At 48.6% G+C, this 27,948-nt stretch overlaps 2 protein-coding genes across 3 annotated transcripts in view; one reads left to right on the forward strand and one right to left on the reverse strand.

Moving 5' to 3' along the window:
• Window positions 1-27,948, forward strand: part of LOC143368515 (mediator of RNA polymerase II transcription subunit 20-like) — a 101,466-nt gene that overhangs the window by 14,434 nt on the left and 59,084 nt on the right. The window lies entirely within an intron of this gene.
• Window positions 1-27,948, reverse strand: part of LOC143368512 (facilitated trehalose transporter Tret1-2 homolog) — a 70,007-nt gene that overhangs the window by 7,373 nt on the left and 34,686 nt on the right. Inside the window, exons 1-2 of one of the 2 annotated variants that reach the window (XM_076811311.1) lie at window positions 22,438-23,063; window positions 1,820-1,921 (exon numbers count right to left, since the gene is read on the reverse strand). In XM_076811311.1, the coding sequence (XP_076667426.1) occupies window positions 1,820-1,882 (63 nt within the window). In that variant the 5' untranslated portion in view covers window positions 1,883-1,921; window positions 22,438-23,063. Of the gene's footprint in view, window positions 1-1,819; window positions 1,922-22,437; window positions 23,064-27,948 lie in introns of those variants that run through there. The other variant, XM_076811310.1, reaches the window with a different exon arrangement.

Genomic DNA, 27,948 nt, shown 5'->3' on the forward strand with positions numbered 1-27,948 from the left:
AGTCGCTGCACGTTGCACGTGTCCGTCAAACGTTTATGCACGCCTCCGAGCACCGCGCTCAACGGATCCCGTCGAATGTTTCGAGATGCGGTTAAAATTAGGCTCGCGAGTCCCACGGGGCAAGTCTGGCAGGCAGCGTGGGAACTTCGGCAATAGGGTGGAAATCGAGTGAAGAGCTGCGAGATCTGTGCCGTAACGAAGCGATTTCGGGGTACCTAGCTACTGCCCTCGATTATCCGCGCCGTCTAATTGCTGTATAATGGACATCGCCAAAGTTAGGGACACCGCGAGCCGATCCCGGCAATTTCTGCCCGCGGGCACGATTCCGTTCTGATGCACGAGCCGCGCCCGATAATAGTGAAATCTAATTCCCACTTCGGGGGGCGGAGGCTAAATGGATTTGTATCGCGCGCGGTACGTTTGGTTTGTTCTGCCGTGCAAATATTGATGGCGCCTGTTAGAGAGCCTGCAACGATAATAAAACGGCCGTTATCGCGCGGGGGATGCGTGGCTTTCATCGGCCACAATAACGATGCACGATGATCGTCGGGGGTCCGGCTTAATGGGAATTGCGTTAAAGCCGATCAACTGCGCGACGACGCGGCTAATTAATTATTCATAGCGGGTGATGCCTTCGCTCCGTTTATTGGATCCTCTCCAATGCTCCGGACTGATACGTACATTGTTCATTGTACTTGTCGCGAGCTTTCTAAAACGAATTAGCGCAAATCGATTGCGTAAAAAGGTCGATTTCAAGCCCATACAACAGGACGCATCTTCCATTCGCCCGCGGAGACGATGCTGAACCGTAGATCCGTGCCAGCTGCAGCAGTTGCAGGATCCACTAAACGCGAGACAAGAATCCCGCCTGTTAGAGCGTACAACACCGGCCGTGTCGTAAAATTTCGCGAATGTTACACAGGCTAACAGCGAGTTTTCATTTCACTCGCGAAATGCTCGGGACCGCTGAAAATTCAGGCAAACGATCCTCGAGGGAGTATGAATTTCCCCGGAGAGGGTGACGCGCGCGTGTGTGTGTGTGTCTGTAGGTTTCCCGGTGCGTTTCTTCTGCCAGAGGCACGACGTTAAAAGCTCGTTTGCGCCAAGCCACGCCGAGAAAGGATGTGCCTGAGTTAGGTGGAAGTTAACCGAGAGAGCCATTAGCTTAAAACTGTTAGCCGACCCTGACGGCGAAAGGAGAGCGACGACGAAGAAAAAAGGAGAGCAAGGAAGAAAAAGCGAGGAGGATCAAGGGGGGGAAGAGCTTTGAAAGTCTTTAGAGCGACTGGTATTATGAAAATGGCTGGTCAGTCCTCGCAAAGTGTATGCATCTCCCTGTACAAGTGCTGATAGAGGCGGCGGACGAGAGGCGAGGCGGTTAAGTCGAAAGACCGCCTGGACGGTCGATATGCATTTTAAGCCGGACCACTCAATTAAGCTCGCAGCTATCTTCGGTATTTGCATATCAATATGGACCCATGCCAAGAAGGAAAGATTCGCCCAGCTCGTTAGTTACGGATTACTCGAGAACCTAGCGGAATACACAGGCCTGGACCGGGGGGATCCGTTTCGCTGTTAATAACTACAATTGCACGGGATTAGACCTCGATTCTGTGTATTTCCCTGAGACCGCTTTTAAATATTCCTTGGAACATCCGGTGAATGGTAGTCAGCCGCGTCTGATGGGGATGTAGAGTCTCGAGGGGTCTGTCGATGATGTGGATAGGTAGGTTGTTGGAAGAGCGGAACAGCAATCGGGACGTTCGTTTGAATATTACTCTGCGTATCTGTTTGCGAAGCGAGGTAAGGGGATAAGTACCTGCGACATGTGCTGCGGCCTCGTCGCCGTCGACGTCATGTGTACCACGGAAGCCCTGGGCATCTTGAAGCTGTTTTCGCCCTCGTCCGGCACTGTCGTTACCTGAAACGAGAGGAAAGATACAAATGATAACTGGTCCACGCTCCTGGCGCGCAGCGTTCAACTACCAGCCACCAGGACTCGCCCAAAAGCCCTCTTATCAGTCTTATCCTTAAAATTTGATTTTCTACTCCGAACCAGACAATGCATCTCTCTTCTGACAGGCTGATTCGTCACGCCACTCCGCTGTCCGCCTGTCACTGGGCCATTAGTCCCCGGTTATCTTTCTCGTCCGAAGGACACGCCTAGGTATCGGCTTCTGCATTATTTTCGCTATTTGTACACAGATATCGCCACGATACCGGGCTTCTCAATGGCGACCCGTACCCTCCCCGATCGTAAAGCAAACGTAACCACCAGGCCACCAGCGTGCGTAATCGAAAGCTCGGGAACGGGCAAGGCAACAAACACCGTGCGAACTTTACGAGCTTGCAGAAATTACAAAGGGGAGCAAGCGTTGTAAGTAACGCCGCGGCCCACGATAAGACGCTGGAAACATTGTCCAGGGACCTGGACAGATAATTGTCCCCCTGCTTTCCACTGGCAATTGTGCCGCCCACGCGACACTCCCGGCTCAGGAAACGCGGCAACTTTTTTGCGTCTGACGGAGCCCGTCAAGTAGGCCTGCCTCTCGAGCCTCGTTACGTCTAAATCCTCGGGGCGACCGTCTTGGCCACCCCTCTTTCTAGCCACCGTGCCGGTTACTGCGCGGCTCCCGGCTTGTTTATTTGCATACACCTGACGGGCGGAAGAGAGGAGACTCGCATCGCGGTGCGCCACTTAGTAGCCGCGCTGGAAAGCGTCAGCCAGGGGCGTGCGTTCAGCTTTCAGGCGATATTAGACGCAGGACAGCAAGTCATCCAAGTCGCATTCTGGGCCTCCCTCCCCGTTTAGATATCGCGTGAACGATGGTAACGGTTGCTCGACCTGTCCGTTCCGTTCACGCCTTACGTGATTTAGCGCGGACTGGTTTCACGTGACAAAATTTTCGCCGGCTGGAGCACGCCGCCTTCGTTCCTGGATAATCGAAAACAAAACGCGCTCCTCTGCGCGGCGACTTTTCTATGATTTACGCGCCGTTCCCGCGTATCTGTTCTCCACCCCCTCGGGCGACTCGCAGCCGCGCGTGGGCTCTGATAAGGAAATTCAGGACGCGTGCACGCGACGCAATAGTCTCTATTCAGATATCCGCTTGCAAACCGAGAATGTGTGTTCTTTTTTTTTGGCTCGCTTGGGGAGTATTGTTTATTGCGCTGGGATCAAGTTCCGGGGCTTGTTCTAGGCGCATTGCTGATGAGGGATTGCGAGATGTAGAGCGCTTCAGAAGTGTAGGTAGTGTTGCAGCAGGATTTATGGAAAGGAGCTACTTTTTGGCACTTTCGTTGGTCTAGCGACTCTTTAATTGAATTTCTCTCGTCGATCCTCAGGAGCTACTTGCTGGCTCGATGGGCTCCTGTGATATCGAATGCTATATCAAAGCACAGGATGGTTACTTGTAGCTTAACAATTGAGTTTCCAGTTACAATCCTGAAGCGTCCTGTGCGAGACAAGATGCTTCTTACAATTAAGATACAGATAGAGGAACACGTGTTTAGCCCTGCACAATGGGACGAGTAAATCATCAAGCATGCGCCTCTCCACCCACGCCAGCCTCCTCCTCTGAAGACTTTCTGATGATCGAACGATTCCCTTGACTAGCGATAGTCGAGCGCATCAGCGAAAATCGATGAACAAGCGACCTCGATTGTCGCGATCGTCCGATCACACGTACGAATTGTCACTTCTCCAGCCCGCTCCCCTTTTGCACACTGTCTACCCTCGTTTCATCCCTTCCAACCGACGCCACTTTGCCCCCCCTTCTTCCGCGGACTACCGTAGACGAGCTGCCGATTTTCAATAACCGACAAGATAGCAGATAAGCCCTGTAGGTCCCCTCAGATGCGATTTCTCACGTTTTCTCCCTCTTGGGGCGACCCTCCCCCGGGATTTATTCCCCCAGAGGAGGAGCCTCCACGTTTCCAGAGCACCGCGTCCTGGCAAATCGCGGCTGAAATCAATATCTTCGGGACGCTGGGAAACTCCGCTCCGAACGATCGTGTCGGAACCGATTTCGGAGAGTAATCGAGCCCCTCTAGCTCGCGGTGTGTTATCGTTACTATCGTGGCGCGCAGAATTATGACCCATCCATCCACGAGTATCACCTTTCTTATTGTAGCCGTGTTGGGTAACTCGAGTGGACCATGTAAGTTCTAAAGTCTCGTACATCTTTCGACATATCTTTAACTTCGGAGGGGATACTCGCGTCTCAGCATTACTATCCTCCGTGCTCCTTTTTCTAGACCAGTGGTATTATAATCGTGGGGCTTGTAATGCCGGACGGCCCTTCTTCATAAGATAAAGAACTCGAGCACGGCGAATGCATGCTCGTAAAAAGTGCATCGAGTTTACAGGCGACGGTTAATCATCTGGTCGGATGTTGCAGAAAATTAAAAGGGACCCGGAGATTTATACCTGCAGCGGGGCACGGATTAATCTGAATAGATGAATCTGAATTCGAGGGAGTATTCCGCGGCAGGGGTGCCCGTGCATACGTAGCAGTCGAGTTAGATAATATTTTCCTCAGACGGTTAGCCCCGGATAAACCCTCCGAGTATGCCCCTCCCTCAAGGATCGTCGACGCTACGATAGTGCACGCTTAATCATAATTTCATGCCGAGATTTAATAAGAGATGCCGCGCGCCACGAGGAATGGCTGCCGCGAGCTAAGGCGGTTAGACGTTTCTTCGCGATCGCAGCTTTCGACGGAAACCGTAGCTTAATTACTGATTTCCGCGATAAACAAAGTGCTTCCAGGCCCGATCGTACCTCTGCCTTCGGATTTTTACAATATCGTGCTAATCTGCCTGGGAAATTTCAGTGTTCCGCATAGGTGCTGAATCTCGAATAGCGACAACGGCTAAAGGGAATCGTTGCTGCAGCGGGAAAGGTACTTTTTAATCGTGACTTCAAAGGAGAAAATATAATTTTACTGATAGATGGAAGCATTCCCAAATAACTACTACATAAAGCTCGTTTCGGCAATTGTTTAGAAGTTTTCCATCCTCACCGATTTCAATGATTTTTGGATATGTTGTCGGGGACACGATTCTGAACAACTTTTTCCTATACAGGTTACCGCCGCTCGACCTTCGTTTCCGAGATATTCGCGAAAAAACTGTTTGCTACTACACAATTAGGAAATTCAATTCCGGAATCCCGGCTGTTTTTTGGATTCTAAAACTCCCCTGATTTGATACATCAAATTACAACTTATCCCGAGAATTTCGAGAATTTTTAAAAAAGTAAATTACTTTACGAACAACTGAAAAATATAAAAATGAAACCCACAAAAACAGCCGGGATCCTGGGATTACGATCCCGGGGTTGAATTCTCTATACACAATGTATTCTGCTGTATACCTACCTACAAAACAAACAACGAAGCTGACCTTCGTTACCGAGATATTTGCGAAAAATTTCTTTCGACTTATTCCGACGCAGCGCATTCCGCTTTCCAACTTGTCCCGGGTATTAGTATTGGTTGGAGTTAGATCAGCGCGGGGGGCGCGCGCCCGCTCGCGGGCGCGTAAAGCATGGTGTCGAACCGATATGAGTCGGGGTGTTGACGGGCATCGGCAGGTTTCTGGTTCAAATCCCTAAACTCACATCAGTTCGCTATCATGCTTTACGCACCCCCCGCACTAATCTAGCCCCAACCAATACTAATACCCGGGACAAGTTTGAAAAAGGAATACATTGCGCCCGGAATAAACGAACAGAATTTTTTCGCAAATATCTCGAAAACGAAGGTCGTGCGGCGGTAACATGTACAGGAAAAAGTTGTTCAGAATCTTGATCTCGATAATATATCCAAAAATCCTTGAAATCGGTGAGGATGGAAAACTTCTAAATAATTACCCGCGTTTCCCACGGCCAACAAGTTGAGACTCTGAAAATTGATTAACAGTTCGTGGAAAAATTTATTCGCAAGAGAACTGCCTCTGAAATTTTCCATTCCCCGAGGAAGAAAACAGCGGCAAAGCTTCGTGCAAGCCCAGTCCGCGTAATTGTCCCGTTTCCCGCGCTTTTCCCCGGCAGATAGCTAAACGGATTACTCAATAACGAGGGTAACGCGCGTCCCAGTAATTGACAACGATTCAGCCCGTGTTAATTATCGCCGCGGCACGGCCAGCAGAACGAAATAAATTCGTTCGGCCTCGTAGGCGAACGGGCTCGTGTGTACACACACGGGCATCGTAATTCCTCGTAATTGTCGCGTGCAAATTAGTTTGTTGCGATGAATCAGCGGGCAACGAACGTGCGCCGGCTACAGGCGAGCGGCCGATCGCGCGGATAAGAAAACCAGACGCCGCGCGGACACGTTGCAGTTTTCCACGCGGAACTGCATCCGCGGCGGATTTCTGCGCTGTCATCGCGATCCCCGCCGCGCAAATTAATCACGGGCTTATCCTCTGTTTACATTGCAATCGATCCACGCCCCGGCACCGCGTCTCGTAATTCATGGAGAATAGCGAAGCCTTTCGCGCGTTGCGTTCGTCGAGGTCCAAGGGTACACTCGATATTTCGAGTGGCCGGTAAGTTGCGCAGCCATCTAGCAAAATATAAAATACATTCTTGCCGATTAAATATCAAAAGCAACGCTTCGCATCTCGAGGCACTCTCTATCAGCCAGGAGCGCGAAATCGATCGAAAAGAAGGGGCGCGAGCCTGGCCCAGCTGGACCTTTAATTTCCCCCAGCTCCTCCCCCGGCGGCGCTCGTTACAGGCCTTTACGAGCAGAACATCCAGCAAGGGATTTCATTAGGGAAAGCGGTCCGTCTTTAACGAAAACACGAGCCCGCGGAATGTTAAGCGAAGCTCGCGTTACATTGCCGCTTGCTGCCCGAGTCCCGACGTGGTTGCTCTTTATGAAATTGCGTAGCGAAGCGCGAAAGAAAGCCACGTCCAAGGACGGTCGTTCAATTTCCTTCGGGTATCCCGGATTTCTTTCTTCTGAATCCGGACATCGCTGCGGCAAAATATACCGGAGGGGAAAAAAAGCGTTGTAATTAATATTCACGGTCGAGTCGGCACGAAACTTATCGTAGGACCAGTTTACGCGCTACTGGGTGCCCTATCGAACGGCTCCTCGAATGTTAATTAAATATTGTGAATATTATCGGCGCCGGCCGCCCCATAATTCCTCGGCGACAGGATAATATCGCAGTTTACTTTAAATCCCGGCTGGCCTTTGAAAGCACGCGACGATTAATTTACCGACACAACCGCATCTGTACGTTCGATTAAGCCTGTCGCAAGAACCGAGCTTTGATTTATCGGCAACTTTCGTCCGAGTTGGACAGAGTTTCGTATGGTTTCCAGACTGACGCTAACGATCGTTCTTTCCCGCTCGGAGGGAACAGTGTCATCCGTTTCCTTCTATCTCGACGCTGAAATACGGGATCGTTTTTCGAGGTGCAGGTATAGCAGAGCGGCGATCGATCCAGTCGAAAGTTTTCGAGGGTTGCACGATTATCCCTCAAGTTCTCCGCGCAGACGTTGGACACTCTACTAACTTTCCATAATATTTTCGGTCCATTGAAGCTCCCCTTGGCTCGCGCCATAATTTAATGACCCTTCAGCAAATTATTTTGCGAAACAGGGGTGGCTGTACGAAGAGGAATCACGTTCAAGTACGCGAGTTCCGTAGAATCTCCAACATCGCTTCAACTTTCCATTTTTACTGACTCAAATAGTTTCACGCATTTCCCGTGGTGTTTCAAATTTCGGTGGTTCGAATCTCGCGATAGATCGTGATGGAATTGGCGAAGAGAGGGTGGGGAAAAGAGGCGCAGCCCGTGAAGGAAAACGTATCAATTCGAAGCAGAAGGAAGTGCACCCCGTCGCAGCCCCCAGGGCGGAGTAATGAAATGCAGCTTACACCCCGTATTTTACGTTTTATTAGGCTGCACCCTCTCCCGGCGCGGCTGCTTTCGCCGTGCATTCGGGTCAAGTGGCTATGAATATCTGTATCCAACTGTGGCCGTCTAAACCAACCGACCAATTTGTCCTCCATATTTCACCGCCTTCCCGACGCCCGTGCTCTTTTTTCCCTCGCCCCGTCCCCCTCGTTTTCGTGAAATCCGTCCGTTTATCGTGTTCTTTCGCGGGACGTCCGCGGCCGTCGCGGAGGCACGCCAGCAAAAAGAGAACGCCAAACGAGCTGTCCCTGGATGCGCCAGGGGAATTATTTATTTTCCCTGTAACCCGTTGGACTGTACATTTTGACTAGGAATCTCCTTCGGAGGGAAAGCACAGCGGAGGATTCATCTAACGATCCGGCCTTTAGTAGTATCTTAGTCCGAATTGCAGAGGATCTTGATTTATCTCGCGAACCTGGCGTACCCTCGCCGGTAATTGGAGCAACCCCCTCCCTCTCCAGCGGCTCGACACTCGCTGAGAACTCGAGCGAACGGTGAGAGAAAAGAAGAAAAGAAAAGTGTACCGCGAAGTTGGAGCGGAGTAATAAATTCTCGTGGAATTATGAATCGACGCGGAGGATGATTCGATAGGGAGGGTACGTTTACCCCGTAATCCCCGCGGTCGCGCGCTGCGCTCCAGCTCGAACTTCGCGGATAATGACCAGAACTCGATTTAAGTCACGACCCGGGGTTACGAGCCTCTACCTTGGTCTCTTTCAGCCTCTCAGCCTCGAGTCCCCTTTCGTATTTTTTCTCCGCCGCTTAAAGGGACGATTCTCGAAGGTACGAGTGGCTCGTGTCGCCTTTCAGAATATTATTCCAGCATTTTTTCTCGTCCCGCTTGCTTAAAGGTCATTCCACCTAGTGGTGGAGAATTATCGATGGTCGTGACTATCGATGGTGGGCGATAGTAATCGATAGTTTGATCCCTACTATTGCTAATTATCGATTGTTTCCGTAACATAAATCCACTATCACGTATGTACCTACACATTACAAGCGTATAATAATCGTCATCTTTATTGGAAAAAATTAGCAACAGTTGAATATAATCGGTGTTCAATGCCAATTAGAAAAGAATTAAAAATGAAGAATATAGGAAGTGTTTAAAAAAAAGAGTAGTGTACGAAAATAGCCATTAATTTTTATTTAAAAAAAAAAAAGATTAAGTCAACATATTTTGCTTTTATTCTGAACCCGCTCTCGAAAATTATTTGTTGAGTTTTACTGAAGGTTCTTTCATACTCTGCGAAAGTAGCCGGAATACAGAGATAATTCTTGCATAACTCTGACAACGGTTGAAGTTCTTCATTTACTTAAAAACATTATAATAGTTATTATTTTAAAACATGGCATATCGATCAGCATCGATAGTCGTATAAAATATCGATAGCTTTCGATATTGAAAACTATCGATAAATCTCCACCACTATTTCCACCGCGTCGTTGCCATAATCTCCGCTTATCAAGCACCTCTGCGGCGTTCGATAGAACGTTTATCAAGGTGCACGACCTCTGTCGAGGTAATCAATCCGCTACTCCAATCCCACCGTGTAACTTTCCCAACCCTTCTAAATACAATTACCTCCGACAACTACACGCTTCGAGAATCATCCTCCGACGTTCTCTGCTCCTCGAATATTCTCGACACACCTCTGTTCGTGGACACACAATGTATCCGTTCCGCGATGCCTCTGAATGGCATCGGCTCTGCATAATCCTTATCTCTGGCCGCACATTACTAATCCTCACCTTTGGCCTTGAACAAGCTCGCGGACGAGCGTGGCCCCTGAATAATACAATCTGTCCACCGCCGATGTATCCTCACCTTCGAACGATGACCGGCCATAAATCATCTCTTCTGGTAACCCTACCCCTTTCGTCGTGTCTATTTCGGTGTCCCTTGGCCAAACATCATCAAGATTCCACGAGCCATTCAAGTAGAGACGTTCCCCCCTGACGGGCGGCGTTTCCAGGGCATCCCGCTCGTGGAAAAATAAATAGTCGCACGTTTTCGCCTGTCCTGCAAATTCGCGATGGATTCAGCTGGGCAGCGCGCGCGAGCGCGCAGCCTTTTGTTCATCCGCCCAAAAAGAAGCTGCCGCAGATATCCGAGCCAAGAATAGCTTGCGTGGCGGTGCCACGTGCCGTGTTACTTCTACTAGTCCTCTCTAGACAGCTGAAACTTCTGCACCGCGGCTGCCCCCTCGATTTCGCGCTCTATTATTACGAGTTTTCGCGAAACCTGGTCCAGAACCGCCCCGACTAGCCCCCAGTGGCTCCACTTCCCAACTCTTTCCTCCCGGAGCCACTTCCCGCAGCGTTCTAGCAAACTCCAATCCTCCTGGAGCAAAATAATCAATTTCTCTTGCGAAACTATTGATTTCTGGTTTCTGACCGGTTCACTGGGCGCCGGTCACACTCAAATTTCGATGTCTCTGTTTAGCAATTTGCGCGACTTTATTGCTGCCGAGTGGATAATGAAATCCCTTCGTCGGACAGGTGACCATACATCTCAGGGTGCGCGCAAAGTGGAATGATGAATAATATTCGATGATAAAAGGAGAAAGAAACCTCGGAATTGATGAATGAAGAAGTCGCCTGAGCTAGACGCGTCGCAGAAACACGAAGCGCGCAATGTTAATGTATATTGAAAATTAGCCTTGGAAGGGAACCCGATACCCTTGAAAGAGCTCGCTGTCGCGAGCTGCGATTCTGCGACGCCTGGGAAACCCAAAGAGGAAGAGACGAGCGCGATGTTACAGTAAAACCGACTGTCCCCGCGCGTTCGTAATTAATTAACTGATCGGTCCCTCTATCAGCACGCGTTCGACTCGTTTTTCCGCGCATGAGTGGCGGTGCAGCAAAGTGCATCGTGATGCACCAGACTCGTCTCGCTGTCGTTTCTACATGCAGCTCCAACGATTACTTATTAGCAATGGGCGTGTTGCTCGAGTTTTCGATCAGCCAGGCTTCGAATATTTATTGAAGCTCGCAAAAATTCAAACAGCCTCGGCGACTCTTCTGTTTCACGTTCGATCCACGACAAAGTGGCGGCAGAAATATTCCGAACGCACACACTCCTCCAGTTCTGGTTGCAACTGCCACGCATCTACGCGCGCTGTTCACTTTCCTGTTACCACTTGCCACTTTCTCATTCATCGAGGAACAAAAGATGCAGCTGGAAGGCTTCGGAGCCTCGTCGGAACTTTCGAGAGATATCAAGACTTTTAAAATGCCCGAGGTTGGAATAAATAATATGCCGCGACGTGTTCGACGTGATTGGAAATGTATCGAAGCCCATTGTCGTTTATGAGCGACGGTGGCGCAGAGGCGCTCGGGGCAGTTTATTCACGGATCACGAGCCACGTGGACGAATAATTCTTCTCTTACGGTCACCTCGTCTCGACGCGTGCTCGCCTTCTTCGTCTGTCTCGTATCTCGCCTTGAAACCAGTCCCGAGTGCACGCGAATGTGCAGGGTTGAGTTAAATATTGCCCTGCTGGGAGCTGTCGCGACTCTGGGAAACGCGGCACGTTGACGCGTGCCGTGGATTCGAAACGTTTTGTCACGCAAAGCCACTTGTACGTCGAACGCGGAGGCCCTTTGCCTGTACTAATCGCGAGGTGTTCTTGTACACGACCCTGATTAGGGGAAAACAATAGGGGACCGCGCCGAAACTTCGAAGATCCCCAGATAAATTCCCCCCTTTGAATAAGAAAAAAAACAACAAATTTTCTGTCACTGCACAATGCTCCGATTTGCTCGCGCAATGTCACCGCGAAATTTGTCAGCAGCCGCGATAAGCCATCTTCCAGCGATACGTGGTCGCGGCGAGACTGTTTCCTCCGCAGACACCGCCCCGAGGAACACGAAAGGATGCATATCGCTTCCTGTGTCCCCCGCCTGGATGCTACGTGATCGCAAATTCTATGCGATCGTCCAATTCACACGGGTGTTTGCCGTGTTTGACGCGCACCGTTAGACGCTCGCGATCGGTCGCGGGACGCCGCGCCGTTTCTGCCTCTCGTTTCGCATTCCGGCTGCGTGGCGAAGGGGTGTATCGTTTACAGGGCACGTAACACGATGTAATTTCTCTGTCAGCGGGGGAGGACGCCCCGTTTCGCTCCTTCCTATGCTGCATTTCTAGGGCTCTACGACGGTGGCGTTGTGTACACGTAGTACTACGGATTCGGGACGGTACGCGCGCGGTATATCTCGCCCAGCCCCGTGTCGACCTCTCGTTTCCGTCTGGATCGGTGTTCCATTTCGACGTTCCCGTGACGCGCTGTCCAAGCGAACCGACGGCACTCGGCACAGCGTCCGTTTCTAGTTCGAATTACGTCGCTCGTCCGCGAAATTGGACGGATGTTTTGTGGTCGCCGGCCTGAATCGACTAGCGACCATGAATCCCCCCGCATCTTACCGATCCAGATCGACATTTCCCGGTGTATCTAGTCTTCGAACGGCATTTCGATCGGAGGTAGCAAGTTTTGGGTTAAATCCTGTGGAGGGCCCTTCCACTGAAAATCTTTAACACCTTGCAATTAACAATTACGCTCGAGATCTGCCTGCAAGATTACACTCCCACTGATCTGCAAATGGATCCAGAATGTTGGTACACCCCAGTGCCTCCCTGTCGCCCGGACATTTGATCGATAGGAAAAATCGATGGATTCCCTGATAGACGAGTGGTCCAAGTTGATACTGTCGCATCGTTGAAATTGCACCCAGCGTTCTTTTTAATATTCCGCGTTATCTGGATTTGAACGCTGGTGTCCGAGTAGCGAGCGAGCCAATATATCTGAATTTTGGGCCGCGCGCGTAGGCGGCTGGCGGGAAAGAAGGTTCCGATCCACCGTTTCCAATCGCGACGAACAAAGCGAGTTCCGCCTGAAATTCCGGCAAAGATTTCAATTCAGCGATGACGTCCATAGGCCGGGAAGGTTTAAAAATAAATTCGAGCATCCCTGCAACCCGTCAGAGATACAAGACCGACGAGCTGGCCGCTCCAAATTCAATCGCGACTTATCTAGAAGCGCGGTTTAACCTCCTTAACCTCTTTAACGTTAACTTCATGCACGCCTCCCCGGGGACAAGGAATCTCCGTCGATCCTGTTAGAGGGGGATTAAAAACTCCTCCCACAGATGTTGACTGGAACGTAACGCCGCGATAAATCGCTGGTACGCGTCTTTTCGCGTGACACTCACTTTGTCAGCGGGATCCTTCGGACGTCCGCCGAACGGCCATTATCCACGGAATCGCCTGACTGGGGAAAAAATTAAGCGGATTTTCTGGGTGGCTGTTTGTGGAGGTGTTCCTCGTCTAACACTGTGCTCAATACTCTGGATCACAGCTTTTTTCTTGTGGTTGCTGCTTTAACAGGTTTATAGTCTGCTGACTCGTACGAGGGATGATTTGCTTTCGGAAGGGAGTTCTTCCGAATATAACAACAAACTTGAATGGATAATACAAGCAACTTATCACTTGTAACACTTCCGCGTCGACAGCTTCTAAAGCAAATACTCCGCCTCGTAATTAGAAGTACCCTCTTCATCCCTCCGAAAAGTTCGCAATCTTCCCCGAGAGGACCAGGGAGGGCAAGCTTCGCGATTCACGTTTCCTCGGACAAAGAGCCGACAAGTAGATGGGAGATTATCATTCCGTTGGTAACGAATCGATCGCTGAATCGATCTTCGCGGCTGCCTGCGCCGGAAGATCGTGTAGATGGATGTTCGCGACCCCTTTTCCCTTGTCGCGGGGGCAAATATTTGCGGGTCTCGCCCAAAGCTACTTTCCTTGGCACACACACTCCTCCGCGATTCCAGAAGAGCACCGGAAATCCTGGCTGCAAACAGCAGTTTTCCCTCGAGACGCGGGAGGATCGTCTGCCGCGGTTTTTGGCGAACTCGCCGCCGACTCTGTGATGCATTCAGGGACGCCCACCAGCTGCGAGGAGCCACCTATTCCGCCCCGCGAGTCTTACGATATTTACACATGAAATTAGACCTGTTCGGTGCCGCGAGGGTCGCGAACACCCCACCCTCGCCCGTTTCTGCTCGACTTCGTTAAACTTTCATTAGAGGCTGGCCAACAATGCGCAATTTCGAGTCTATACATATGGAACGTCCAGGCGATTGTCAGCGGCGAAACTCAGACTTCTTCAGATCGGACAACGGGCGACCGTGAATTTGTAATACAAGAGTACAGTGGAACGGGTGGCGAGACAATGTGGAGTGATTTTTCATCGATGCTTTGGGAGGTACACTGCCGTTCATAAGCATTATTATTATTATTATTATTATTAACGGGAAACCCTTTAGTGTACAGAGATACAAAATTATTACCATTATTACATAGAAAGATAAAAATAACAGAAAGAAATAAAATATATATATATATAAAATAATAACAATTATATTGGGGCCCTGCTGTATTCCCGCAAAATACGGCATTTGGTACAGATTCAGTACTTTACACTGCTTTTAATTTAAAATACAAAGTAAAGTAGAACTCTTTAGAGTTCAATTACTCCGCACAGAGCAGGTAGGTGTCCCCACACTCGCGAACGACAGTGTACGTATAGACCACAGAGGACGTAGCGAAATTATCCTTTTAGCCCCATGTTCGGGGGAGGAAAGTTCATAAGTACACGTCAAATAGTCTCGAATAGATCAGAGTGTTGAATCTCCCCCGTCCGTCAGGATTAATTTTAGAGTGGCGTACTCTCCGCTTACACGCGATACGTGTTTCGCACGCAAGTCGCGGGCTCTCGTCGATTTTCGAAGGCAGAGCCGATGCGTGGACGTCGGGTGTCGAGGAGATTAAAGGGAAACGCGGTTCGCGCAGCAACGGAAGTCATTCACTAGCTCCGCAGACGGGATACTCTAAATGTGGAACGTCGAGTGTCCGTCGACTTGAATAAATAATCGGCCTTTATGAGCGGTGAATTGGCCGCAGACCGTCTCTCGTCGATGGTCATCAATCGATTTTTTCCCTCCCGCGAGCAACAGTTAGCTAAACAACCCTTGATTGCTCCACCTGCGGCTCGATCCATCATTTTCTTTCGCGCGCGAACAAGGAGCATTCCACTCTTAACGACGAGGCGCTGCGTTCCTTTCACACGGAAAAATGCCGGGCTGTTGGTTTTCGAAAGGCGACGACGCGGCGTCGTCGGTCGCGACAGGATCGATTCGTCATCGATTACCAGGCGCCGCCGCGTTCCCCCCGTCATCGTCACTCACGGACAAACTGCTGAGAACAACGTTTCCCGTGTCCCCGTTCGAACCGGGATCGCACTTTTGGTTTCTTCTATTCAGCGTAGTTCAGCCCGGTGCTATCGCGCAGAAAGCGCGGCTACGGTGCAACCGTTCGCACAATCGAAGCATGCAAATGGTCGCGGCACTGTTGGTACCGCCGTGCTTTAAAGGTACACGTTCGAACTCTGACATTGGCCTCGGCGCGGAGAGTTTTAGCAGCCAACTATGCGCGTAAACGGGGGTGCTCATATCGCTGCATCGCAATTAGGGGATACGATACCGGGACACGGGATCCCGGCTGTTTTTCGGATTCCAAAAATCCCGGGATTTGACGCAACTAATCCCGAGAATTGTGGGATTTTTTTTTAAATGTGAATTACTTTATGAACACCTGAAAAAATATAAAAATAAACATAGTGATTCCATAATAATAAGCACAATAATGATAATAATGATTTATTTAAATAACAATGTTATGTCGCATACAACTGCACCATATTTATTTTTACAATGATATTCTCACTTTCCGTTTTTTCGAAATCGCGCGAGTTGCAAATCGCAAATTGTCTGAACACGTAAAGTCGAAACATTGTAGATACGTACGTACTTTAAGTGCTTTGCTGTTTCTACGTTCGCATTTCCGAAATCATTATAATGGTTTACTGATATTATCTACTTAATGAGACGTTATTATTCATCATTGTTCTACTGTTTTATTATGAAAAATGATTTCAGCTTATGTTTCAGACTAATGATAGAATGTAAGTTTGTTTACTTTCAGTAAGGATTTAGAATTTTAGCACATAATTAATCATTTTAATTACTGAAATTTTCTGTCACCCAATCCCGGGATTAGTCCCGGAATCCCGAGGTAGACTTTAAAAAATCCCGCAACCCCGGGATAGTAAATAATGGCCGGGATTGTATTCCCTAATCGCAATTGATCCCGCCACCCTCGGCCGCGGCGAGTAATTGCTTGAAAAACAATCGCCACGCTGCCATTCGTGTGTAAACTGCGTGACAGACGCTGGCTGCCGCTAGGAATTGGAGATTGTCGTGGGGGTGGACTGTTGGTTTATGCGAAGAAGTTCCGTACACGCAGAATCATTGTGTCCTTAATTATACACTTCCATATAGTATAACCACCTCCTGAATAGATAATCGTCCAACTTTCTCCAGCGGCATCGATCCGCGCCAGTTCTCAAGTCTGATGAAAGCTCCGTCCAAAAGATCTCGGATCTATTATCCTCCCATCAAGTTACACAGCCCGATAATGCTTCTTCATCGACCTAGACGCGTCTGAGCACCGCTGAACCCTAGATAGGTCCATATATACGCGTTCGATGTATTCAAAGGTGCAACCCTTTCATTAGCGTGTGGGCCACGCGCTCTATTATCCCCAACAAAACATCCGATTCCATTGTCACGCGGCGAACAATGCCGCGACGCGGTCACGTGTTCTACTTTCGATCATTATTCGCGAAGTGTGCATAAAATTGGCAAATTGCGCGCAAGATCCACTCTGTTTCTCTACCGTCCAACCCTCCTCTCTAACTCGAGGGCTCCGCAGAAGGGTTTTTCCTCGGGTTGACTACGATGACAGCTGTCACCTTCGCCGAGATCCTCCTTCAGGGACAAAGATCAGGAAACGACCTCTCTCTCTCTCCCCCTCTCCTTCCTCTGTCAGACCCTCGAGAGCGCCACTTCTCGATTCCACCCTCCGTTCGTGGACAAAGGGACCTCATGTATCGGGAGTTAAATATCGATTAAATGGAAAGATCGAGCTGTCGCTCCTCGCTAAAAAATCGCTGAATAAATTGGACGAATCGTTTGATCGATACGGTCTCATTGGATCGACACTGCTGCCGCGAAACGCGCTTCCAGGCAGCTCTGACAGCTGTCAGAGAACGATTGACTCTTCTGCTACGGTGGTTGCCTTAGGAGCAGATCGTTTCCTGTATTACAATCGATCCGGATGCCAGCGCAGCTCAAATTCAGCGTTTAACGATCTCCCCTGTTCCTTTCCACTTCCTTCAATCTCTCTCTCTCGATGTCTGCCAACGGAAGAACGAAAGGTTCATTTTAGATGCACCGCAAAGGACGCTCAGCGGCGCGGAAGGGTTCGACCGGTTACGAATTTCTCTCTCCCCCCCACGGTGCTCGAATGAAAGGGCCCGGAGAGGGTGGTGGCGTGACCGTCATCGAGTCGATGAATATGCAGGAAATTTCGTAGCTTTGTTCCGTGATGGTGGTGCCAAAAAAAAAGCAAGCACGACGCGAATGCTTCCTAGAAAGAGCCCTGGCACGTGCTGCCGTTTTCACAAGGAGCAAATTACGCCCGAGCCAGTTTGCAAACATCCTTCTGTTGCGATAAGTGGAGGAGGAAGCCTCCAAAGAGGACGGACAACGAAAATATTGGCCGACAATGCGGACACATTCTTCGGGGGATTACCTGGTCACGCTAATTCGGAAACTCGTGACCGACATATAATGCCGCCCCTATTTAGGCCGTCGCGCTGCAAACAAACTCATTCTGCGCGCCCAAACGAGTTCAGTAACACCTTGGGCTCCCCTATTATCATGGAAATTCCACGATGCTGTGCCATCCTCGTAGAGTAGCTGGATTCCACGTTGTTTTCGTGAGTTCATATAAATTCTCTTCTGTTTTTTTTTTTTCACGTTGAACTCCCTTCGACGAGATGAATTAAGGAAAGGGTAACGATGCTTGACGTACCTATTGCAATATTGGAAAGTTCCATTGCTAATCTTCTGTTCTGCAATTACCAATAACAACTTCCAGCAATCCTGTCGCGCTCCAGTTGCCAGTCGACGTCACCGTTCCTCGTCGAGATGTTCATCGAGGCGATACCACGCTATCGTTTCGCGGTTCGTGCGACGCGCTAGGATCAGGAGATAGGAATCCACGGTGCCGCTTTTATCACAATAGGAAACGGTCGTCGAGTGATACTTCCGACAAGGCAATCCGCTGAAATAGATGAAGATACCGTTCCCCCGTCGCTGTTCGCTGCACGCGCGTGCGGGACAGCCTCTCCTTTGGCCTCTTTCCGTTCTTCCTGGTCCGTGATATACCATAACTACGGGGGCAATCTACGCGCTTGTCTCTTTATCAGCCGTTGCCCACCTCGTTAGTAGCCGCGAGTCATTGATAAACGACGGGCGTTCGCCAGCAAATTTTTCACCTGTTCCCAGCTTCTTCATCCAGCGCGCGGATGGAATCCTTAATGAGAAAATCAGTGGATTCTTGGAGTTCGATGCTCGCCGTCTCCATTCACTTGTTCCATTCACAGCCCGATCGGAAGAAAGCTTCTTGCGAAGTGGGGAACCGTACGGAATCGATCGCCTTAATGTATTCCACCGGGGAGAAGTTAAATACGGGGAGCGTGCTGAATCGATCTGCAGGATTATGCGCTGTTATTGTGGAAAGAGACAGTGGAGATTCATGGGATCGGTTTGCGAAACGGCAGTCGTCCGGGGAAGTTAGATATCGGAATTTATGATCCGCTGATGTCTCTTCGGACGCAAGCGAATCTGGCTTACCTACCAGTGTTTTTATTTTATAAGCCAGATTTATTCCGTCGCGAGCGATCGCTCTTTTTCCATTATGCCTCGAATTATGCGCCCTGCGGACGGTGAAAGCACGCCGAATGGACCAGTTTGATTCATTTCGCCAGCGAGAAGCTAGATAGTGGTGATCGATAGAGTTGATCCGTGGAATAGTTTTTATCATTGGAAATGTTAGATAGTTGGAACGCGCAGGATCGATTCGGTTAATTTATTCTGTCGCGGAGGAATTAGATACTGAAGATTCATGAGATCGATCAGTGAAATACATCAGGCACAAGTCAGATACAGGAAATTTATGGCACCGAAGCGTTAAGTATTTATTGTCGCTGATAACTCAGATACTGGCTGCGCGCAGCACTTATTAATTCTCCACACTTTGACGCGGGCAAGTTGGACGCGGGAAATTCATAAGCTGTCAGAGAAGAATTTAGGAAATCCGCGAAACTGATTCGTCACCTTCTCTTATTTTGCCTCCTGGCTGCTCTTTCCCAAGAAGTTTGATCGCGAGACTCGTGCACTGAGAATAACGAAGGGAATACTCTCTCCGGTGCACGCTGGCGTTATCGACTTCAGGTTTAAAAACTTTTTAACCGCCCCCATGTTAAGCGCGCTTTCTCGAAACGCTCCCTGGAGCACGTGTGTTTCTGTCAACTTCCACGAATCAAAAAACGCGAACTCCGCCGAGAACTCACGTCCGTCTCTTGTTGATAATAACCTCCAGCATTTTTCTTTGACCCGACGTTTCCTGGGAACCTTGCTGATCTTGGTTTCCTTCTGCGATATATTTTCAGCAGTCCGAACCGGATAAACTTTCCGCCGAAAATACGTCTCCGGACTTGTTCCGTAGAAAAGTGACGATGTACAAAGAGATTAGTGAGAATAAAGATAAGCTTGCTGGTGTTATCTTTGAATAATACGTTCCAGGAACTGGGATTTTTCTCGTTCCTTCGACAAACAGGATGTTTTTGCAGAATTACTGCGAAAAGTTGAGTCAAACCTGCCCTTGAACTTGAACGACTGTATCGTTGGGTTTCGAGCGAAAGCAGTAGGTCAATTGCCAGTGCACAAAGATTTGCGAGCTCGGAGATAACCCCAGTTGAGTCACCTCTAAATGAAACGTTCAAGGAAGATAAGTGCCCCGAATAAATTGAGTATTTGCACAGGATCGTTTCTAATACTCGCGTCAAACATATCCTAAACTCCGCTGGCTAGGATCGCCTTTCACTGTACCTATCTCAAACAAAAACAAGAGAATTTGCAACAGACAGAGATACCAGGGCTCGTAAATAATTCTGTTTAACTTATCCCTAATCTAGACGCCCCAGAAACCAAGATATCCTTCTAAGAAGGAATCATAAATTTTCGCAGAATTACCCCAAAAGGTCAGGTCAGATGTTTGTCCAGGCCTCGTCATCTATCACTGTGCCTTCCCTCTCTAAAGAAAGTAATTCGAGAATTAACAGGGCACTATGGTTTCCTCTCTCGTTGGTTACGCATCCCGGGTTATTCTTAAGCAGAATTTTGCGGAAATTCTGAATTTCCTTAGTCCCTTTGATATGCTAAGCATTCTCGCGGAATTGCAGCAGAGACTCGGGGTATCTCTCGGAATTATGCCGTTTAAAGCTCCCCGCGGTGCGCTCTGAATGAAAGTGATAATCAACGGAACACTTTCGGAAACGATTCCCCCCTGGGTCAGGCGCATCGCAATTTCCCGTGGGCCGCGGGCACAATACGCGGGGCGGCAATTAAAAGCGAGCGGGCCACGGGTATAAACAGCCACACGGAAACGATATAATCACGTGACGTAAGTGGGAGTGCGTTAAATTACGCGCGGCCCAGAAATTATACGACCGAGTGGACAGCTAACGAATGCAGCAACTCAGGACAGGCCATTCACACTGGCACCGTTCGTAGATCGCGCTTCAAAGCCTCCCCCGCGGGCTTTTTCAGCGACATAATCGATCTGTATCAATCGCGAGCTGCTTGTTCGATCCACTCCCATGCACATTTTTTATCGACTCGGTCAGTGTCCTGGTATGAATCACCCCCAATGTTAGAGAATACTCTAATCTCTGCTATATTGCTGGATTTACGTGTACTCTTCTACAACGAGCAGTAAAGAGAAATAATAGGTAATAATATTAATAATAATGTGGTTTAAATCTGAGAAATTCTTAATTCTAATAGCAAATCTTATTTGGTACATTTTCGTTGCAAATTTGTTATAGGAATCGTAAAGTTCGCCAAGGTTGTTAAGGTTCAGCGAAAGTTTCAGAATTTTGGGGATTTTTGAAATACCCACTGGGATAGGACTTAAAAGTACCTTACAAGGGAAGATTCCAGAAATTCAAAAAAATCTGAAACATTGTGAATATGTAGGGGATTTCCTCCTGATTACAACGCAATTTTTGTTTGCTGCCCAAATTCATTCTAAGGGGGTGAAATTAACCCCCGAACATTCGGCTATTTTCTGATTTTATTTTGTAACTCGCAATCCGTAAGAGATAACAAAAAAGTTTCAAGACAAAAGTTACTTCTTTTAATCAGATCTATTAAATGGCAACTGTTTTACCAATTGTTTAAACAATTAGAAAAAAGTTATAAACAAAAATATTAATAATGTCTTCTAAAATTCGTGGTTTCACGTGAAATCTGAACTGGATGCTTTAATAATTATGAAACAGCATAATCTATATTTTTTTCCATACAATTGCAACTTTTGTTGTATTGGGGAAATATGCTCTTGAAATATCATTTGGTAACTTGCAGATCTTAAAGTTCGCGAGTTATAACACAAAATCGGAAAATAGCCGGGATTTAAGGGGTCAGTTTCACCCCGTTAGAGTGAATTTTGGCAGCAAACAAAAATTACGTTGTAATCAGAAGGAAATCCCCTATATATTCACAATCTCTCAGAATTTTTTGAATTTCCAGGTTCGGGATCTTTCCTTGTTAGTGTAGCAACACTGGTTGCGAGACAAACTGTCTCTGGCGGTTTCACCACGTATGTAGACGGTTTAAGGTCGAACTAGTTCTTGTATCCTATTCGTTAGCGTACAGCAATTCCATTAACACCGTGGGGACGCCTTTTACGCAATCCAGTAGAAAGAAAGAGAGAGAGAGAGAGAAAGACAGAGAGCGAGTTCGGTCGAAAATGAAAGATTAGATCCTTATGTCACTGAGGAGGAATTATTTTCGTCGATTACACGCGGTTATCGTCGATCACTTCGTTTCGCCGGTTTCGCGATAACTCGGTATCTTAATATACTCTCAATACGCAATTATTTATGCGCCTCTTAAATAAGATTGCATATCGAGACGTCATGCAACCGACGACCGGATATATTGTTTTCAATGCGCCGTTTATATCTGAAACGTACACAATGGATTACATCTCGCGGATTTGCAAGGGAAATCGAAGGATTTCAAGGCTGCTGTTATTGTTTTCCAGTAAGGAACTATTCAGGTTTCTCTTTAATGAGAGAAACAGTCAGACCCACGAGAAGTGTACGACAACTATTTCGACTATGGAGCACTATTTAGAAGACGATTTACTTCTAACTTTCCAAGGCTCTCGGAGCAGGCGTGAACTTGACAGCAATTTAATACGATCGTATATGCATGAACCTTTTGCATCCAGAGTTTGCAACTTACGTCGGAGAGAAAAGAGTCCCAGCTGTCACAGACCACGTGGTTTCCTCGGCGACGCGCCTCGATACGGCAAGCACGTGCTAGCGTTCCTCCTGGTCTCCAATCGGGCACATTTCACGATCTTCTCCAGTTTCCACCACTAATCAATCGCCACCCTCGCCCCCATCTTCCTCCCGTACCGATTCGTATCTAGCTTGAGCTATCGCGAAATTTCCCCCGCGTATGAAAGCGAAGCTCCCAGTCGAGCCGGTTTCAAAAAGGAAGAGGAAACGGTGGGTGCGAGAGCAGCAGCGCCTCCCTCGCGAGGACTGTTTCCCCCCCCCCCGTTAATCAATCCCGAAGCGACGAAAATAAATTCGTATATCAACCGTGACACAATTACCCGGCATTCCGCCGGCGGGAAGCCCGATGATTTACGAGTAGCGGAGCTCGGCAGACGGTCAATGACAGTGCATGCGCGCGGCCACGACGAACGGACAGACGGACGAGGGAATCGTCTTAATTAGGCGCGATTAAGCGAGACACGCGCTTTCCTCCCGCCCTGAGCGGATAGAGCCGACGAGCGTGGACCGAGGCGAAGCGTGTCGGAGCTGCGTACCACCGCGACTTGTCCGCTTGCTGACCATCGTAGCACTGAGCTCTCTGTTTCGAGCGACGAGCCATAGGGCTTCGAGTGCCCGCCAGTCAGCCAGCCAGCCAGCCAAGCCTCTTCGCCTCGCCCCGTCGCGCTGCTCTCTGTGCCTCCTTTTTCCACGCGCAACAGCCCCGTGGCCTCTCTTTCCCTCTTTGCCGGTATTTCTGCTCCACGTGTGTACGCACGTGGCCCACGCGCACACGCGCCGCATCCTGCGGGAACGGGGTCTTGGGGACTCTTCCGGGACTCCTTCCCTCTGGTCTGCGAGCAAGGTGTCGGCTGGATTGGAGTCCAGGCTTGTATAGGGAGAGGATCGATTTAGGACACTAATTGGGTGATACCTGCTGTGGTTTTTGCACATGCACCCACATCGCAACTGCTCTCTCGTCGACGCCAGCTCTAATTGCTCTCCCCCTCCCCCCGTAAATAATCTAGGTTCGTACTTTTCACTCCGCTCAATTCCACTTACGCAACACGCTTCGTCTACGAAGAAACGTGTTTCAATAGGTTGGAGCCAGGCTGCAAGTAGCCCAGGCGCGAACCACGTAAGCAGCCTCTGTAAATTAAATCCCTGATTCGAGGAAGAGAGGTCAGAGAAGTGTCGCAAGCTCTCTCCCCGCGAGATGCTTCTCCTTGAATGGCTCATCGACGTGGACAGAGTCAACGGGTTCTCCCAGCAGCCAAGTGACATCAGGGACCCTCTTGATCGCCCTTGGAAACCCGGTTAAACGTGAACGAATTGGACGCGTCACACGGATTCCTCGAGACTTCCGTTTCATCGTCGAGATAGAAAGGGGTGTAATAGGCAAGAACCGTGCACGCGTGTAGCCCAGCTGCCGCGCCGCCGATAAGACCCTTGTCACGCTTCTTCCGAGTCACAAAATCAAATCAAACATCGCCTCTGAAGGCTGGTGCAGGCCGCTGAAAGCCTCCCGGGAGGCCCCTTCAGCCTCCTCCAGCCGCGTACGAGGACGTGGTCGAGATGTTATTACAACAAATATTATCTTTACTCTGCCCCGGCTCGGCCTAACCAGCGGCCGCAGCCAGGTCTCCACACTTTCTAAAGGGTTAGCCTGCGGTTCACTCCCCTATTCACCCACGTTCTCCTAGTACCAATCGCGTTGACCTCGACACGGAAGCACGCTGACCAGGCAAGAAGAATCCTGGTCGCCGCTTCCGACCTGCTTTTCCCGCCATTCATTCAACTGCGTCGTAAACTTGAACGTCACCGTCACCTGAAAAGATGTAATCAGCTGTACTAACATCGTGCGATTCTGAAATTTGATATTCCAAGTGATTTATTGCAAGGATCCGTGCCGCATACCCTTGAAGTTCTCTAACATCTCTGCCTAATACTCTCACCTTCCATCGCCAATCAACAGAAGCATTATTTCCCCTGTCAGTGTACATTTAACTTTGCCAATCAAAGCGTTTTTTCGCCGAGCAACTGTTATTTCATTAAGCCACTGAATCAGTGGAAGTGTACGGGGAATCATGTTTTTATATACCGTTGCAGATGTTGCGCCGCGGAGGGACACTTACCGGTGCATCGATCATTTTGATCAATTACCTTTAATCCACGCGGGCCATGCGCCGCTTAATCCTTATCTATGGACACCGGGCGCAGAATGCACGCGTCTACGTGGATGGGATTAAAATAGAAAACGCACAGTTACACGGTAAATAATAAACCACGGGATAGAAGATTAATTGACGTCGCGCGGCAAAGGTTACTTGTAATTTTCCTTTTCCTCCGCGCGCGCGCGCTCTACTGGTCCGTCGGACAGAGACACATTCCCCGACGACTTCGACGTGTAATACAACTTCCTGGCCGATAAATTTCAATCTATCGATAAGGCACAAACAATGCAACTTGGGGATAACAATGCGCGATAAACTTTCAACTTTGTCGTCCGTTGCTTCTGTCGGAGCTTGGTACCGGCAATAGTATTCTCCGGTTGGAAAGAATCTAGTCCGATTCGAAAAGTGGGTGTCCATCGAGGACAAGGCTCGTGGGTGTGTAGTATTCGAATGCAAGTTTCGTGAGTTCTAGGAATACTGTATCTGTATACCGATACAGTGCCAGTGCGGCGACTGACCTAGGGGTCTAGTGAAAGAATCTAGCGCTGACGAAACTCGTTCTGCCTTAAATTCGTTCTCCGGATTCTATGATAATTTCCCGAGAACTTGTTCCACATCTACAACTGCGCAGCTTCCTCGTTCTCCGCGTTCTCATCTGAACCCAAAGTCCGTATTAACGTTTCGAGTCGAATTCAGTTTATCCGTAACGCTGTTGTCAGCGTCGCCCGTGCTTCGTGGATCTGATTGTAAGCAGACGACGTTACGCGGGAAATATTGAAAACAGGAGCCCTAAATGCCTATGAATGGGGCAAACACGCCCCCAGGTGTGCTCGGGACATTCCAATTATTCTCGACGACCTAAACAGCTTTTCGGAAAACACAATCAGGGCCAAGGGAGCCGATGCTACCTAGCCGCGGGAGCTCGTTAACGAGTAAATAAACAATTCCTTCTCTGCCCCACCCCCTTCCAAGAAAAAGATACGTTGTTTCTCCGCGAATATTTCGCTCGCTCCTCGTCTCCCAACACCTCGATGCTTCCCAGGTGTTTTCCCTTCCCGCTCCGAATGTACCTTAGCTGTTCCACGAACCTACGCTTCTAGACTTGTGTTTATGGCTGAGGAGTCGCTGTGTAGAGTCAAGGGAGGGCAATTAACTTTGGTGGAGCAACGGCGGCACGGCGTTTCAGCTACTAGACACGTGGCACACGCTTGCCAAAACGGCGGCGTTTTCCGAACGTGCCAAATGTTTCGTCGCGCGGATTAAGTGTCGACGAGCGTCCAGTTTATATCTTCACGCCGCGGAAGTAGGAACTGTGTCACCTTTCCACGCGAACGTTCAGCTGCCCGGGAACGTCGTTGACTTGCTGGGGCATCGAACACGATATATGGCTAGGGTGGACAATGAAAGACTTGGTGCAAATGAATTCATATTTCTTGAAGAATTAAGAGGAATAGATCTGCTATCAGAGTTGAAAGAAATATCTAAATGAATCTATAGGAAAGTAATTGAGCTTCGTGTGTCAATTAATTGTCGAACTAAAAGAAAAGCGTAGCACACTGGAAATTACAACCCTTAACTCCTGAATATCTCAGCGAGCAGAAACTTCTCCGGAATAAATTATTCTTAAATCATTTCGACTGGTCGCCCCTCGCGTTGCTTTTGTTTCGATGAGTATCGTAGGCGAGGGGCCAGTTCCGACGTTCCCTCGGACGAGACACGTTCGAGGCTTGAGTCCAGGCTTCCCTAGAATTCGAGCGTGGTCTCGTTCGAAAAGAACTCTCGTCCGATCCATCGCAGAGATCGATCTCCGACATCGTCCGTGGAGGAACTTCCAAATGAAATTCCATTAAGGACGCTAACTCGAGGGACGTTGGTCGACTGGCGATCGTCATCCTCGGGCTAATACGTATGCGCACCTGTGTCCTTTTACTTATGCGCGCCGCGCTCCCCGCGCTAAACGCCTCGCGACGGGGCGGACACGCGATTTCCGACTCGATGTTTTTCCAAGGATGCCGTTAAAAACGGATTTTTCTCGTCGACGGCCGTGTTGCTTGTTTGCCTTCCTCTTTTTCTGGCGCCTCTCCGCCCACGAACCGATTTCCACCGTTTCGAATGGATATTTACCGGACGGTGGCACGGCGCGTGCAGTTGGCGAAATGTTAGTTTACTTGAGGGCAGAATAAATTTCGAGCGGACTCCATTCACGTTCGGCCTCTTCTTTTTTTTCCCTGTAATTTAGAAGCGTTCTTTACCTTGGATCAAGGATGTTTAGAATACCTCGTGTCTGTTTCATTCTTCGCATAGAGATAATTATAGCTAGATCTGGGATCACGGTTAGAGGGTAGATCTAAATGTTATTTACGTTATACTCCACTGAAATCCACGCGAGTTTCTGCTCCAACTTGATTGAATCGAATTTCAGCGGAAGTTTTCTAGATGTGGGTAGGGGAGACCGGGGTAAAATGAGCTTTCTCAATTTATTCGTTAACAATAGAATATATTTACAAGTTTTGGTGACGTAATAAATGTGTGTAATACCACAATGATAATTATGCACATTCAGATATGGAAAAATGGAAATTCATTTAAAAAATTAAAAATGAAGATTTAGTGACTTCCAATTGGTTTTCTTTTCAATTTATCTTCTTGGATAAATGAGTTTCAAATGTGTTATTTTAATTCCAAATTTTTTTCTGCGTGTTTATAACAAGCTTATAAAACATTAATCCTAACATTATTAATTAATTAATTTTCCACTGAGTACATATTCGGGGTATAGTGACCGGGGTATACTTACCATACATGGGGTAAAGTGATACCTCTTGCATCATTTCTGTCAAGTTGATTTTAAATATCTCTAAGTTTTTTTAAGTATTGCTATTCGTCATTTATCAATAGTAATGTTTTAATTATATTATAAATCTGTTTCCAAACATTATTATTTAAAGGGAAAAATTGTATTCGACTTCAAACTTTTTCCACCCCACTTTGCCCCGGCCTCCCCTAAATATAATTTCTCCATTCGGATGCCTGGGTCTCTCCCCCAGATTCCACTGGACTTTTATCGAATTCCCAGGGACCACCAGGGCCCTAGAGTGCCGCGCCCAATGGGCGTCGCGAAAATTATCCAAACATTCGTTCGATCTCGCGCGGAGGACGAAACTGTTCAGCAAACGCGTTTCCCTCTTTGAATTTCGATTGGAGGTGGTGGCTGCTCGTCGCATCCGTAACGGAGAGCCGACTTTTAAGCATTATGCGGGTATTTATTCATTTGCATTTATATTTGACTCGTCACGGTG

The sequence above is a fragment of the Andrena cerasifolii genome, chromosome 4 (genome assembly GCF_050908995.1).
Source record: "Andrena cerasifolii isolate SP2316 chromosome 4, iyAndCera1_principal, whole genome shotgun sequence".
Classification (NCBI taxonomy): domain Eukaryota; kingdom Metazoa; phylum Arthropoda; class Insecta; order Hymenoptera; family Andrenidae; genus Andrena; species Andrena cerasifolii.